General features: G+C 44.2%; 1 protein-coding gene across 3 annotated transcripts in view; it reads right to left on the reverse strand.

Annotated features, from left to right (window-relative positions):
- Positions 1-15,520, reverse strand: part of PRDM15 (PR/SET domain 15) — a 345,544-nt gene that overhangs the window by 246,401 nt on the left and 83,623 nt on the right. For all 3 annotated transcript variants that reach the window (XM_069202594.1, XM_069202595.1, XM_069202596.1), the window contains one exon: positions 7,414-7,641. In XM_069202594.1, the coding sequence (XP_069058695.1) occupies positions 7,414-7,641 (228 nt within the window). The remainder of the gene's footprint in view (positions 1-7,413; positions 7,642-15,520) is intronic.

A 15,520-nucleotide genomic window follows, 5' to 3' on the forward strand; every position in this document is an offset into this window, starting at 1 on the left:
ATCCTAATTATTATGTAAAGAGTAAGTTGTTCCTGCAAGCGCCCCATGCACAATCACTTCAGGACTTCCTGTCCTCTTTAATAGTCTGTAGTATGTAGTACATTTTGCCAAAATGTTTTTGCTTTGGTTCAGGACCATAGGATATGCGTCAGGGAGACTGTCCCTTCAGTGCCTCTTCAGCATGGTGCTCTCTCTACAAGGCCCATTAAAGCCAGTTTAGTGGAGTGTAGTACCAACTGTACAGGACTTTTTAGCAGAATTTACTTGCCACCCACATGAATTGTGACCATGCCATTTCTAATCAAAATATAAGCGATCGCTCCTAGTCATCTTGAGATGAAAACAATTGAAATGGCCCTCAGTTGAGAAGCCTGCACAGTCTGGATAGTACTGATCCCCCACAGGAGACAATACATTTTCAAAGGGAGTTTTCATCTCTCGTAGCTGCAACCCTTTTATGCAGCTCTAGCTCCCAGTGGTGGACTTTGTAGAAAAGAAGTGCACTCCTTACTGTAAGCCACATTATCCTCAGTTGTTTGGAAGGATTAATCTCTCTTGCCTCAAATATTTCTCTCAGGGTGCGGCAATCCACTCCACACCACTGCAGAACATTCTGATGACCTAGGCTAGGGGAAAAGTGAGTGTCCCCAAAGTGAGGTAAAAATTGAGGGTAAAGAAGTCAGCCCCCCACGCAAGTCTTTGTTATCACAGGTGTGAGGGCTACCCCTGTGACAGGGGAAATTACAAGTTAGAGTTACTTTAAGATTTGCATAGCCAGAGAATCTCCATGAGATGACCCCCCGCCCACTCAGCAAATGTTCAAGGATACACTATTGGTAATCAGTTTCTCTCCTGTTCTAATCCACAAAGTATTGGAGATGTGCTGCACATTAATATACGAGGAGATTTGGAATCCCGAACCATTCTTGCTTGATTGGCAAGAAGCACTGACGACAACTGATTCTTTTTTTATTTCACCAGATAAAAGCCATACAATGTCGCTGCAGCTCCTCTGAATTCCTTTGTAGGAAACTGGATTTCTTTTCAGATGTCCCCCCACCTTTTGCCTCCTTTAGAACTACTAGATGCTAGTTTTCATCTCGGACAATGCACTGAGGCCTGCTAATCAAACCTCAGTAACAGGGTTATTCTACTAAAATAAGTAAAGTCTAATTGTAACCCAGCTGGCATGGACTTTAGCCCAGTGTAAATCCCTAGTAAATGGCACCCTTGGTAACTAGGGCATGGGTACTAAACAGGGTCCCTAAGGGCAGAGACATGTCTTATGCCACCCTACGGGACCCACACACAAGATTACACAGACTGCCATCACAGGCTGCCCGACATGGTAAAAACAATATTTGGAAACATGACATGCCACACTCCAGTATGCAACGCCAAAGACACTGCATGGGCTATATGTAAGTCACACCAACTGCAGGCCTTGGAGATCTAAACCAGGGTGCATTGTAGCATATGTGAAGACATATCTGCATGAGCAGATATACCCCTGTAATGTCTAGTGCCATTGCTAGATATCCCAAGTAAGCAGAGAAGCCATCTTAAGGTATATACTGGGTCCTGCTACATAATGGCTTCACCGAAACCTATGGTGTTTGGTATCAAACACGTCGTCTTAATAAACCCATACTAATGGCCTTATTGGATTTACTATGACTAGCGCTCCTGGTTTTATGGTATTTACTTTTTTTTTTCTTCCCAACATTTCCATCTATATTTACCCACATTTATTTTTTGGTCATCTTATTGCTATTTTGCCATATCTGTTTTGTGCTCAGACTAAATAGAGCCATTACATGGTATATTTCCACATCTATTTAACTAAAAAACATAAAAGCACACTTTGCTGCCTCTCGCGTTTTAGCAAATTATAGGGAAACTTTACACTCACTGGTAAATATCACCATTATAATAAAAACATATGTTAATATATGTATGTATTTCAGAAATCTCAACCTGTTTTTTTACTTCCCATGCTGTCTATCAGGTCATCTGTTGTTCTGGAAATCACAAAAGACAGCATGGAGATTCACCCATAAGAAGCACAATTTTCCATATTTTTCCACTTTTAAAAATAAACAGAGTCAGGAAACACAATGTTTTCTGTTTGTATATATCTGTAAAGTCAGTAAAAATGGATAACTGGGAGCCTTACTTATGAAAGCACCAAGAGGGCACCTTAGAGGTGCCCCCTGAAGCCCTCCTAGCCCTGTAGTGTGCTGTCTGACTGGTCTTGACCAGCCTGCCACCACAGACGAGTATCTGACCCCCTGGAAGTGGGAGCCCATGCTGTGAGGTCAGAAACAATGCCTGCTATGGCAGGAGGTGTTATCACCTCCTCCAGCTGGATGGCTAGTAAATCTGCATACCAAAGCCAGGGACTTCAAAGTCCCTACTGCCTTTGATATGCGACCCCAGCTTCCCCCAGACCTGGAAGAGGCAGCCCCCTGCCCTGAAGCCCATTTGCCACAAGGACAGGTGAGAAATTAGATAGTTAGGAGGTGGGTCATAATGTTAAGCTGGTCACGTCCACAGGGTGGGCTACCTGAAGTGCACACGAAAAGGGCAATTCCAACATCTTGTGTGTATGAAAACAGGAACTCTGGGGCAGGGTTCTGCCTGCTCCCCACAGGAAGTGGTCATACATGGGGTGTAGTGACCCCAATGGTAAGTAGCCCATTGGCTACGACCTTTCAGTCCCCTTAGCGCCCCAAAATTCAGTATTTAGATAGCCCCCTGACACCAGGAAGGCAGATTCTAAAGACCCAAGTAGAAGGAACAGAAGAGCAGCGAAAAGCAAAAACTGAGGAGCAACAGCTGACTTGGCCCCAACCCTGCCAGACGGCCTGCTGTTCTTGACAATTGTGTCAAAGTTGACTTGTCCTGCTCTGCCTCCAGAAGCCTTGGAGGACTGCCAGCACTTCAAGGAACAACCAGCATCTTGTGTGCAGCATCAGAGCTACTCCCTTGCATCCTATAGGCACCCAAGAAGAACCGTGAGAGCCCCGGACCATGGAAACACCAACACCAAAAAGCACCACTGCACCAGAGTACCCCAGCCACAGTCAAAGTGGGCCAGCAGTGCCAACGAGATCATGAGACCCTCCAGAGCTAAACCCCCACCTGGGTTTGGCCTGATTAGTCTCCCCGAGACAGAGACATAGCATGCAGCCTCTCTGTGCAAGCTGCAAGAATTATTCAGGAAGTGACCCCTGCCAGACAAAACACCACTGCACACCCCCTACACCCCTCCAATCCCCCCAGCCCGAGTTCCTGGGGACGGATGGTGGCCCTGTGTGCCCAAGACCCTTGAGACCTGAGCCCTCCTTTGGTTTCAGTCGGACTGGTCACCAAGTCCTCACTTGCCGCCTCTTTTCCCCAGAAGCGCTTCCCATTTAAGTGAATGGGACACCCGGCGCTGTAAAGCACCTCTGCACCAGGACAAAATGACCGGTTTGTGCTGCCTTGGACCTTGACCCATACCTAACTTAACGCCCTAAGAACAGTCCTGTAAGTCGTTTCCATGTCACCCTTGCAGTATATCCTTCTTTTCTCATAGGATAACATTAATGCATTAAAGACAATGTAAGTGTATTTGGTGTATACTTAAAAACTGCTAACTTAAAAAGTACTTACCCAATAACGAAGTTCTTGGTGTTAAAAAAAAATATATATAAAAATGTGTTATTTTTCAAAATTGGTGTGGATCGCCGCTTTATTAGCCTAAGCAACTCGACCACCCTACCACAAATAGAGCACTTGTGATTTTTAAAGAAAGCCCTGTCCACTTCTAAGGGAATACCCATACTCTTTACACAGCGTAACACTTTTTGGTATACTATATAAAGAGACAGTTTCCTACACCATTTTATATGTAATGGTACTGTCTAAAATAAAATTTTAGGTCGCATTGTCATACTAAACAAGGTAGGATATCATTGTTGAATATGGTGAGCTTGAAATTTGTCACCTGCCAGTCTAAGCCCTTTGGCTATTGGTTGGATCCGATTCTTTGAGCTAATGGTTCTAGTGTTAGGGCAAAGAGGAGTGGTGAGAGAGAACAGCCCTGTCTTCTGCCTCTTTTAATGTGGAGCCACTTGGAAAGCCTGCCATTAACTCTGATCTTAGTGTGTGGTACCGCTATCCTGCCGTTATCCATACCTGCATAAAGTCCCCTGTGCCAAACTCTCTCAGGGTGTCATACGTGAAGTCCCAATCTACCCTGCCAAGCTCTTTTCTAGGGAGATTAGGACTGCATCTCTATGGGCCCTGCTGCCCAGGTCTACAAGGTGTAGGACTTTTAGTGCTGTTGCTGGCTTGACTGCCTACTATGAAGCCTGAATGTTCTGGGTATATGAATTTTGTAAGTATCATTTGCAACCTCGTTGCCGCTACTTTGGAAAGTATTTTAGCATAAACGTTGAGCAGAGAAATCAGCCAAGAAGAAGCAGAACTATCTGGGGGTTTTCCAGGGTTTCAAAATCAGGGAATTTGTATATGCAGACATTCAGGGGGTTTCTCTGTAATGAATGCCGTGTAGACTTTCTTCAATAGCAGGAGCAGCTAAGTGGTAAATTTCTTGTACAATATGATAATTTAGCCATCTGAGCCCAAGGCTTTTGAGAGATGCAGGCTAGCTATTGCTGCCAGTATTTCCTCTCACAATGGGCCTATTCAGTTTGTCTTTATCAGCTGCAGGGATCTTGGGTAGGTTAGTATTCTCCAGGTACAAGTGGCCTTGGGCCATGCAGCAAGGTCTTTATTGTATAGATGCCCGTTAAAAAAAAAATTTACCTTGTCAGTAACACTTATTACTCCGTATCGGCATCAGTCATAGTTAGCACTCCCTCTCCATCTCTGACCTCTCCTATGTGGCTTTTTACCCACTTGGCTCGAAGGAGGGTGGCCAACAGCTTGCTGGGCTTGTCCAGAGAGCAAAATTGGTTATCAAGATTTGCTAGGAGAAGACATCGTTTTCAAGTAGTTTAATATATCCCCTCAACTTAATCAATTTTCTCCAAGTCTTGCGTGATTGAGTGCACTTATGTGCCTCCTTCAGCTCAAGCTTTAACTGAAGCTGGAGGTGCGCTCTAGCGTTTTCCAAATTATTTGCTTAAGAGATAAAGGTTTCATGCAGCCTTGCCGTCAGAGCGTCCCAGAGCGTGCTTGTGCTCACTTCAACTTGTTACTGTTGTAATTTGTAGATGTTAATGACTATGGATCCTTTAACAGGCCTCATTAAGATGCCATGAGCTACTTTCTGTATCTGGGGCTACAGGCCATTGTCATACATTAGGACAGTGGTCCATGGTCCGACAGGGCCATAGGTTCCTGGATCATGTTGCAGACCATTAAGCTTAATCCTATTTCCAGAAGGATATTGTCTATCCTAGTATAACTTTTGTGGGCAGCTCACTGGTGGGAATATTCCACTCTAAAGGGGTGCCTGTATCTCCAACTATCTACCAAGCCCATGACTGAGTTGAGATTTGCCAGCCACAGAGATCCCCTAACAATCTCCCAAACGTATTGTGTGACCTGGCGTAGTCCCCATTCGTGAGCATATTAAGATTGACTCCCACCACCATGGGTTCCTCCCTCCATCTATGTAATGTTTGCAGTAGAAAAACTACTCCTGCCCAGTTTGGGGAGTATAGCAAGGCAACTGTGAGCAAGTTTCTTCTGTGGATCCCCTTCCCTGCTTTCCATCATCCTTCCTTATCTATTAAGTAGTACTGACTCTTGAAGGCACATGGATGCCTACTTCTGCAATGCTCTTCCTAGCAAAAGAGAAGAAATGATACACGACCCCTGTCAAGCCCAATCAGCTTTGATGAGAAGTTTCCTGAAGAAGCCCCACTTCGGTGTTTAAGAGTGGCAATTCATGAATGATATTATGTTGTTTCATTGGATTTGTTTTAGGCTGCCTATATTAGGATATTAATGTTAAGCCCAACACCTGCAGGTTATTAGCTGGTGGAGAACCTGCTTATGTACTGCTAGAAGCAACTGTCGTCCATTGGGCTATATGTGTAGGTGCTGTCCCCGCTCCAGTGAAATTCTCTTCAACAGTTACTAAACTTAACTATAACTTTCTACAACAACTAACAAGTGATATCTTGAAATGCACTAAGCCAGAAAATAGGTGGCCATTTCGGGCTAAAGCTGCTCTCAGTATTTGGGACTAAATCTGAACTTGTCCCCAAAGTGAGAAACGTGGGGTATGGTTCTGTTTGAAACAACACATGGATCTGCACCCCACAAGCATACATGAACTAGCAAGGACTGTTGGACTGCAGTGGTAGCCTCCTGCTCCTTTCAGACTGGGAAGATATGCAGAGTGTCACTCCAATGGGAGAAACCTCTTGTACCACCAGTCTGGCATGTCACTGCAGACACAAACTCAGTTTGGCAGAAGGTGCACACAAGGGACAAAGCAGAATCCACTGCATCCCCAAAGCTCTCAAAGACTACTGCCCTATCTGGGTTTCTCCTTTCCACTAGGTGGAGACTCGCCTGTGGGGTGCTATGTCCACAGCATCAAATTGGTCAAACTGGTCATAGAAGATGATTATGGCCCTGTCAGCTGCAGGCAAAAACAGGGCAGGGATGGTGGACACCCTACTCCCGGAGGTACTGCTGAACCCTGCAGGAGGTCAACATTCGTTGACTTTCACATGTCTTGTAGCACAGGTCGGCTTGTGAGGCCTGCCACTCCAAGCTACCCCACCTGCTCAGTTCCTACTGCAATTTTTATACAGGCACTTGCAAGCAGACATCCATTTGGGGGCACCGATTCAGAAGATGGTCGACCCCAGCAGCCATGTTCCACAGAATGGCTGGTTTTCAGTCCACATCACCTTTTGTTGGGGCTGTCAAAACTTGCATCTGGGGCAGTCCACAATCACAGCCCTGGGCTAATTCAGGAGATTGAACAAGCTGCCAATGGAGGACCAGCTGCTCTTGTGGATAAGACAGACCTCCCAATCGGACGTTTGCCACCATCTTGCTACAAGTTCCAACCTGAATTAATTTTTTTAAGTGGTTTAGTAAGCTAGCAACTAGATGCACAAATGCCGGAGTAACCCAAGGAACATGTAGGTGAGAAACTACTCTTCACTGTGGCAGACAATAAGGGATTGCACTATGGAACATCAGATGCAATAGTGCTGTTTAAGCCGTGAAAAACAAACATAATTAATGGTCACTATCCAAAACTGAAGGCTGCACGAGGGCAGTAGGTGACTTAAACCTTCAGTCAGTAAGTTAAGTTTCCCCCTCCTAAACGCAATTGTCTCTAAATATGAAGTACATTTGAATCCTAAAGAAAAGTTTATAGTACTAGATGTTTGTCTAGTGTACACTTTCTCAGTTTCCCTCCTCCCCTCTTACCTGCAGATTCACCTTCTTCTATAATCACAAGAGGCACTTCCACTTTGGGGGCCTTTGGTTTCCTGTTCTTACGGGCCTTCCTCCTGGGTTCCTTGTTCCCTTTGGCATCATGGCAGTTCACCTGTGGATCCCCGCTTGGAGGAGTTCCTTCCATTTGCATGACTGGGCTTTCATTTGAGCTGGCCTGTGAGAATCCCTTGGCTTGTTCCAAATGACTCAGTAAGTGCTCTGATAATAAGAAACAGACACCCAGGTTTTAAAATCTAAAAACAGCTGTTCATTCTAGACATGCCAAGGCTTCATGATCCTTGAAGGAAGAGGTACTAAAATATACATTTTGAGTTAACACACTGCAGCTTCCATTTTTCAGTAACTAAACAAATATGAATAAAACACATAAGTATGATACTGCTCAAATTGCGCAATCTTCTGTCGTGGCTTTCCTTTAGGGATTCATTATTTCACTACTAGTCATGATCTATCATGGCCCTTATTTATACTGCCTATGTTCATGAAATGTACAGATGAGCATGGGTCACAGCGAGGAGCTAGCAACACCATCCAAGTGCTTTGTTTTAAGACTGCCACCTATTTTGTCAATCTCATAGGTACATCAATTCCATGAACAATCGTCTCTCACTCAGATAGGTCGGAAAAAAGGAGAGAACAGGATTTTACACATACGACTTTGAAAAGGAGTGCTGGCTGACAGAGGAGGTGTGGAGTAGTTTGGAAAACCAGAGATGGAGAGATCTGTCAGACAGAAAAAAGATAATGCTGAAGAATAAATATAACAAAAAACAAAACATCCAGATTTAAGCATAGAAAGTATTGCAGCGGATAAGTCATAGAAATAGAAAATAGAAATAGTTCCATCTGAGAACTTCTCATCTGAAGAAAGGTAGCTATAGAGGGAGGGATTGGGGATGGACATAGCGAGAAAGTTCAAGCGCAATGTCTGCACCAGGCACCTTATGGCCTCCCAACACATCAATTAGTATGCATCTTTTTTTTTCTTTTTTAACCAAACTTTGCCCTTGCATCATCATACTTTTTCACTCCATTTACTGGCTCCAACAGACAGACCCCCTGATAATATCAATCCCTTGACGGGAACCAGAGTTCCAGTTCCAGAGAATCGAGGCAGAACTCAGCTTTTTGAATGGTGCAATCACAGAGTACAGCGGTCAGAAAATTCCCACTTAGTGGAGGGCATCAAAGCATTTTGGAGATCTGTATGTTAATCTTCAAATCACAAAATTTCACAGCAACAATTCTATCATCTTTTTGTATGGAGAGAGAACTGTAGGACACCCGATTCACACAAGAGCAATGTGAGGGTTCTTTGGGTGGATTACAGGAACTTGCAATCCTAGATTTCGGTTATAGAAGAGGCTGAAGAATTTAGTGGTTACCTCCAGCTGTAGGATTTTATGTTGCTGCAGAAGTCTGTGGACATGTTTGTCTAGTTTGGGTTTTGGTGTAAAATAATTTCTTTTGGTATTGCTTGTTTGATTGTCATTTCTCTTGAACCTTGAAGTTTTGTTTGTGAAACTTTTCCGATTTTACAGTATTCACTCTTTAGGCTTTTGATATGGGTTCCAAAGCATGATGTTCCAGGAAAATTAAGATTTATAATATTTACTATAGCTCAGCACTAGATATTAAAGGTGGAACCAAACAGACCATCTTAATGCCAACCGATGGCAGTATCCATGGGCAGTAAAGGTCAGTGAATCAGCTGCCGCCCTGATGATTTGCTTAGAGGAGGCATCCATTCTCCCTCTTGTGCCCAAGGATGTCTTCAGAGAACCTATGCTCTGGATCCCAAAAGTACTAGTCATAAGGGTTCAATAAAGATCTTGTGATGGCAGTTTTGAAAGACGTGAGCAATATACTTTCCACCAAAAAGAAATTCGATCTTTGTTTTTCTTAATAGGGGGACAATCAATAAGGAAGCAGTGTCATTACTTTTTCTAACTGCAGCTATAATCAGTGAACTCGTTCAAGGACCACCCCTCTGGAAAAGGGATCTTTTTTCAATAGAAGACCTGGTGTTGTTGCCGTAGATGACGCAAGGTGTAGAAAACAATTAAAATGCTGGTTCTATCAGTCCCAAGACTAAAGATAAAAAGGTTTTGCTGTTGTTTAAAATAATACCGATGTTCTGGATCGAGGGGAATGTGAGTTTTCTCTCACGTACTACTCCATTAGGAGAAGCACTAGTCAGAGTCAAGGAGTATGTCCCCACTTTTGTACACTCCTTAACAATTGTGCCATGAGTGCAGTTCCAAAAAGAAAAATATGAGCCTCTGTCTGAAAATGAAAATGTCACTTACCCAGTGTACATCTGTTCGTGGCATTAGTCGCTGCAGATTCACATGTTGAGCACAGTCCGCTGCCTGGTGTTGGGCTCGGAGTATTACAAGTTGTTTTTCTTCGAAGAAGTCTTTTTTGGTCACTGGACCGAAGGACTCCTCCCTCTTCGGCTCCATTGCGCATGGGCGTCGACTCCATCTTAGATTGTTTTCCCCGCAGAGGGTGAGGCTGGAGTTGTTTGCTATAAATAGTGCCCATGCAATGGAGTGAATACGTATGTACATAAAAAGTTTATAATAATTATTTACAAATGTACAAATGTTTAAGATTTAAGATTTACTTCTAAACGGCTACAGGCTTCCCGGGGAGGCGGGAGGGCACATGTGAATCTGCAGCGACTAATGCCACGAACAGATGTACACTGGGTAAGTGACATTTTCAGTTCGATGGCATATGTTGCTGCAGATACACATGTTGAGCATAGACTATAAAGCAGTTACCTCCCCTAAAAGCGGTGGTTTAGCCTGTAGGAGTTGAAGTAGTTTGGAATAATGTTCTTAGTACAGCTTGGCCCACTGTAGCTTGTTGTGCATTTAGTACATCTACACAGTAGTGTTTAGTAAATGTATGAGGTGTAGACCAGGTTGCAGCCTTACATATTTCGCTCATAGGAATGTTTCCTAGAAAGGCCATTGTAGCACCTTTCTTTCTGGTTGAGTGTGCCTTTGGTGTAATAGGCAATTCTCTCTTGGCTTTAAGATAGCATGTTTGAATACATCTGACTATCCATCTAGCAATGCCTTGTTTAGAGATTGGAGTTCCTATGTGTGGTTTTTGAAAAGCTATGAACAGTTGTTTTGTTTTCCTGATTAACTTTGTTCTGTCAATGTAGTACATTAGTGCTCTTTTGATGTCTAATGTATGTAGTGCCCTTTCAGCCACGGAATCTGGCTGTGGGAAGAACACTGGTAATTCTACTGTTTGATTTAAATGGAATGGTGAGATTACTTTTGGTAGAAATTTTGGATTTGTTCTTAGAACTATTTTATTTTTGTGTATTTGAATAAATGGTTCTTGTATGGTAAATGCCTGTATTTCACTTACTCTTCTGAGGGATGTGATTGCAATGAGAAATGCGACTTTCCACGTTAAATATTGCATTTCACAGGAATGCATGGGTTCAAAAGGTGGACCCATGAGTCTTGTTAAGACGATGTTAAGGTTCCATGAAGGAACTGGTGGTGTTCTTGGTGGTATAATTCTTTTTAGCCCTTCCATGAATGCTTTAATAACTGGTATTCTAAATAGAGACGATGAATGAGTAGTTTGTAGGTAAGCAGATATTGCTGCGAGGTGTATTTTTATAGATGAAAAAGCGAGGGTTGCTTTTTGCAAATGTAGTAAGTATCCCACTATGTCCTTTGTAGAGGCATGCAATGGTTGGATTTGATTGGTATGGCAGTAGCAAACAAATCTTTTCCACTTAGATGCATAGCAGTGTCTAGTGGAAGCTTTTCTAGCTTGTTTTATGACCTCCATACATTCTTGTGTGAGGTCTAAGTGTCCGAATTCTAGGATTTCAGGAGCCAAATTGCTAGATTCAGTGATGCTGGGTTTGGATGCCTGATCTGTTGTTTGTGTTGTGTTAACAGATCTGGTCTGTTGGGTAGTTTGACATGCGGTACTAGTGAAAGGTCTAGTAGAGTTGTATACCAAGGTTATCTTGCCCATGTGGGTGCTATCAGTATGAGTTTGAGTTGGTTTTGACTCAATTTGTTTACTAGATATGGAAGGAGAGGGAGAGGGGGGGAAAAGCGTATGCAAATATCCCTGACCAACTCATCCATAGAGCATTGCCTTGTGATTCGCGGTGTGGGTACCTGGATGCGAAGTTTTGGCATTTTGCGTTTTCTTTTGTTGCGAACAAATCTATCTGGGGTGTTCCCCAAATTTGAAAGTAATTGTTCAGAACTTGGGGGTGAATTTCCCATTCGTGGACTTGTTGGTGATCTCGCGAAAGGTTGTCTGCTAGTTGGTTTTGGATCCCTGGAATAAATTGTGCTATTAGGCCAATGTGGTTGTGAATCGCCCACTGCCATATTTTTTGTGTTAGGAGACACAATTGTGTTGAGTGTGTTCCTCCTTGTTTGTTTAAACAATACATTGTTGTCATGTTGTCTGTTTTGACAAGAATGTATTTGTGTGTTATTATGGGTTGAAAGGCTTTTAACGCTAGAAATACTGCTAACAGTTCTAGGTAATTTATATGAAATTTTGTTTGGTGTACGTCCCATTGTCCTTGAATGCTGTGGTGATTGAGGTGTGCTCCCCACCCTGTCATGGAAGCATCTGTTGTTATAACGTATTGAGGCACTGGGTCCTGAAATGTCCGCCCTTTGTTTAAATTGTTGCTGTTCCACCATAGAAGCGAGAGGTATGTTTGGCGGTCTACCAACACCAGATCTAGAAGTTGACCCTGTGCTTGTGACCATTGTGATGCTAGGCACTGTTGTAAGGGTCGCATGTGTAGTCTTGCGTTTGGGACAATGGCTATGCATGATGACATCATGCCTAGAAGTTTTAGCACAAATTTTGCTTGTATCTTTTGGTTTGGAAACATAGCACTTATTACCTTGTGGAATGCTTGAACTCTTTGTGGACTTGGAGTGGCAATTCCTTTTGATGTGTTGATGGTTGCCCCTAGATATTGTTGTGTCTGACACGGTTCGAGGTGTGACTTTGTATAGTTGATGGAGAAACCCAGTTTGTGAAGGGTTTGTATGACATATGTGGTGTTGTTTGTGCACTTTCTTACTGTATTGGTCTTGATTAGCCAATCGTCTAGGTAAGGAAACACATGTATTTGTTGTCTCCTGATATGTGCTGCTACTACTGCTAGACATTTTGTGAATACTCTTGGTGCAGTTGTTATTCCGAATGGCAACACCTTGAATTGGTAATGTATTCCTTTGAATACGAACCTTAGGTACTTTCTGTGAGAAGGGTGTATCGGTATATGAAAGTACGCATCTTTTAGGTCTAATGTGGTCATGTAATCTTGCTGTTTGAGCAGTGGAATGATGTCTTGTAGTGTGACCATGTGAAAGTGGTCCGATATGATGTAGGTATTTAGTGTCCTGAGATCTAATATTGGTCTTAATGTTTTGTCTTTTTTTGGAATTAGAAAGTACAGGGAGTAAACTCCTGTGTTTTTTTGTTGTACTGGTACTAATTCTATTGCATCCTTTTGCAGTAGTGCTTGAACTTCTAGTCCTAAAAGTTCTAAATGTTGTAGTGACATTTTGCGTGTTTTTGGAGGGATGTTTGGTCGGAATTTGTGGAATTCTATGCAATAGCCATGTTGGATTATTTCTAGTACCCAATTGTCTGTAGTAATCTGCTGCCAAGATTGGTAGAATTGGCTTAGTCTTCCCCCCACTGGTGTTGAGTGAAGGGGTTGTGTGACTTGAAAGTCACTGTTTAGGTGGAGGTGTTTTTGGAGTTTGGAATTTTCCCCTACTCCTTGGGAATTGACCCCCTCTATATCCCCTGAAACCTCCCCTTTGGAATGAACCCTGATAGGGTGTGGTTCTTGTTTGTTGGCTGGTGGTGTCTGTGGGTTGGCCACGAAACCCCCCTCTAAATGGAGTTTTTCTAAAAGAGCCTCTGCTCTGCGGGGAGTAGAGTGCGCCCATGGCTTTGGCCGTGTCTGTGTCCTTTTTAAGTTTTTCAATGGCTGTGTCCACTTCAAGGCCAAAAAGTTGTTTTTCGTTGAAGGGCATATTAAGGACAGCCTGCTGGATTTCAGGTTTGAACCCTGAAGTGCGGAGCCATGCGTGTCTCCTTATGGTGACAGCAGTGTTGACTGTTCTTGCTGCAGTATCGGCTGCGTCCATTGAAGAGCGGATTTGATTGTTCGAGATCGTTTGTCCCTCTTCAACTATTTGCTGCGCCCTTTTTTGGTATTCCTGGGGAAGATGGTCTATGAGAAGTTGCATCTCATCCCAGTGTGCGCGGTCATATCGGGCTAGCAGCGCTTGAGAATTTGCGATGCGCCATTGGTTGGCTGCCTGTGATGCGACTCTTTTTCCTGCCGCATCAAATTTTCGGCTTTCTTTGTCCGGAGGTGGGGCGTCGCCAGATGTATGGGAATTTGCTCTTTTGCGAGCTGCCCCTACTACTACGGAGTCAGGTGGTAACTGCAAAGTAATAAACACTGGGTCTGTGGGTGGTGGTTTATATTTCTTATCCGCCCTTGGGGTGATGGCTCTTGATTTTACGGGCTCTTCAAAAATTTGTTTTGCGTGCCGTAACATCCCTGGTAGCATTGGGAGACATTGATATTGGCTATGTGTAGCCGAGAGGGTGTTAAATAAAAAATCATCCTCTATAGGATCGGAATACAGTTGGACATTGTGGAATTCTGCTGCCCTAGCCACCAGTTGCGAGTATGAGGTACTGTCCTCTGGCGGCGACGGCTTTGTGGGGTATGAATCGGGATCATTGTCCGGCACTGGGGTGACGTATAAGTCCCAAGCGTCTTGATCCTGATTATCTTGACTTATAGTAGTTTGCGCTGGTGAGTGCATTTGTGGCGGAGTTTGTGCCGGCGATGCCTGTTGTGGTGGAGAGGGCGGAGGCGTGACTTTTTTAACCACTTTGGCTTGTGGTTGTGCGTCATCCTTGAGAAATCCGATCCTTCTTTTTCTCATTATTGGGGGAAGGGTTGATATCTTCCCTGTGTCTTGTTAGATGTACAGTCTCTTTTGTGTGTAGTCTGATTCTACACTTTGGAGCTCTTGTCCAAATCTGTGCATCTGGCCACTTATTCCTTGTTCCTCTGTGTAGGAAGGAGGTGTGGAACTTTTCGGCGCCGAGAGAGAATCTTTTTTCGGCTTCGGTACCGACTGAATTTTTGTGGCTTTCGGCAGTGTGTCTCGGTGCCGATGTTTTTCGGTGCCGGCATCTTGTTTTTGCTTCTCGGAGCCGCTATCTCGGCTCCGAGGTTGCTCCATGGCGGTCCCTCGACCGGAGTCGGGTGTCTTCGCTATGGGCGTGCCCTTTTTCGGCGCCTTCGACGGGTCGCCGGTTTTATGGGTCGAGCCATGGCCTGTTGGCAGTGGCGTCCCCTGGGCTTTTGTTTTTTCGATGTTCTTTATTTTCGACGTCTTACTCACTGTTTGTTGTTGTTGTTAGACGTCGGAGTCTCCGGATTCTGAGTCCGAAACCGAGAATGTTTCCTCTTTGTCGTCGAAACGTTGTTTTGTCGGCGTGGACGCCATTTGTAGACGCCTGGCTCTTCGGTCCCGGAGTGTTTTTCTGGACCGGAATGCTCGACAGGCCTCACAGGTATCCTCCTTGTGCTCGGGGGACAAGCACAAGTTACAGACCAAGTGCTGATCTGTATAAGGATACTTACTGTGACATTTTGGGCAGAAACGGAACGGGGTCCGTTCCATCGGCTTCGGCGTCACACGCGGTCGGGCCGACCAGGCCCCGATGGGGGATCGAAGCTACCCCAAAGTCTTCCGATGATCGGTGTCGATGTACCTAACTATCCCGATACCGAACGGAACAATACTGACGCTTTCTTCCGAGATTCTGACTAACTTTCCGAACCGAAACACGGAGCGAAAAGGAACACGTCCGAACCCGACAGCGGAAAAAAACAATCTAAGATGGAGTCGACGCCCATGCGCAATGGAGCCGAAGAGGGAGGAGTCCTTCGGTCCCGTGACCAAAAAAGACTTCTTCGAAGAAAAACAACTTGTAATACTCTGAGCCCAAC

Source organism: Pleurodeles waltl, chromosome 8 (assembly GCF_031143425.1).
Source record: "Pleurodeles waltl isolate 20211129_DDA chromosome 8, aPleWal1.hap1.20221129, whole genome shotgun sequence".
Classification (NCBI taxonomy): domain Eukaryota; kingdom Metazoa; phylum Chordata; class Amphibia; order Caudata; family Salamandridae; genus Pleurodeles; species Pleurodeles waltl.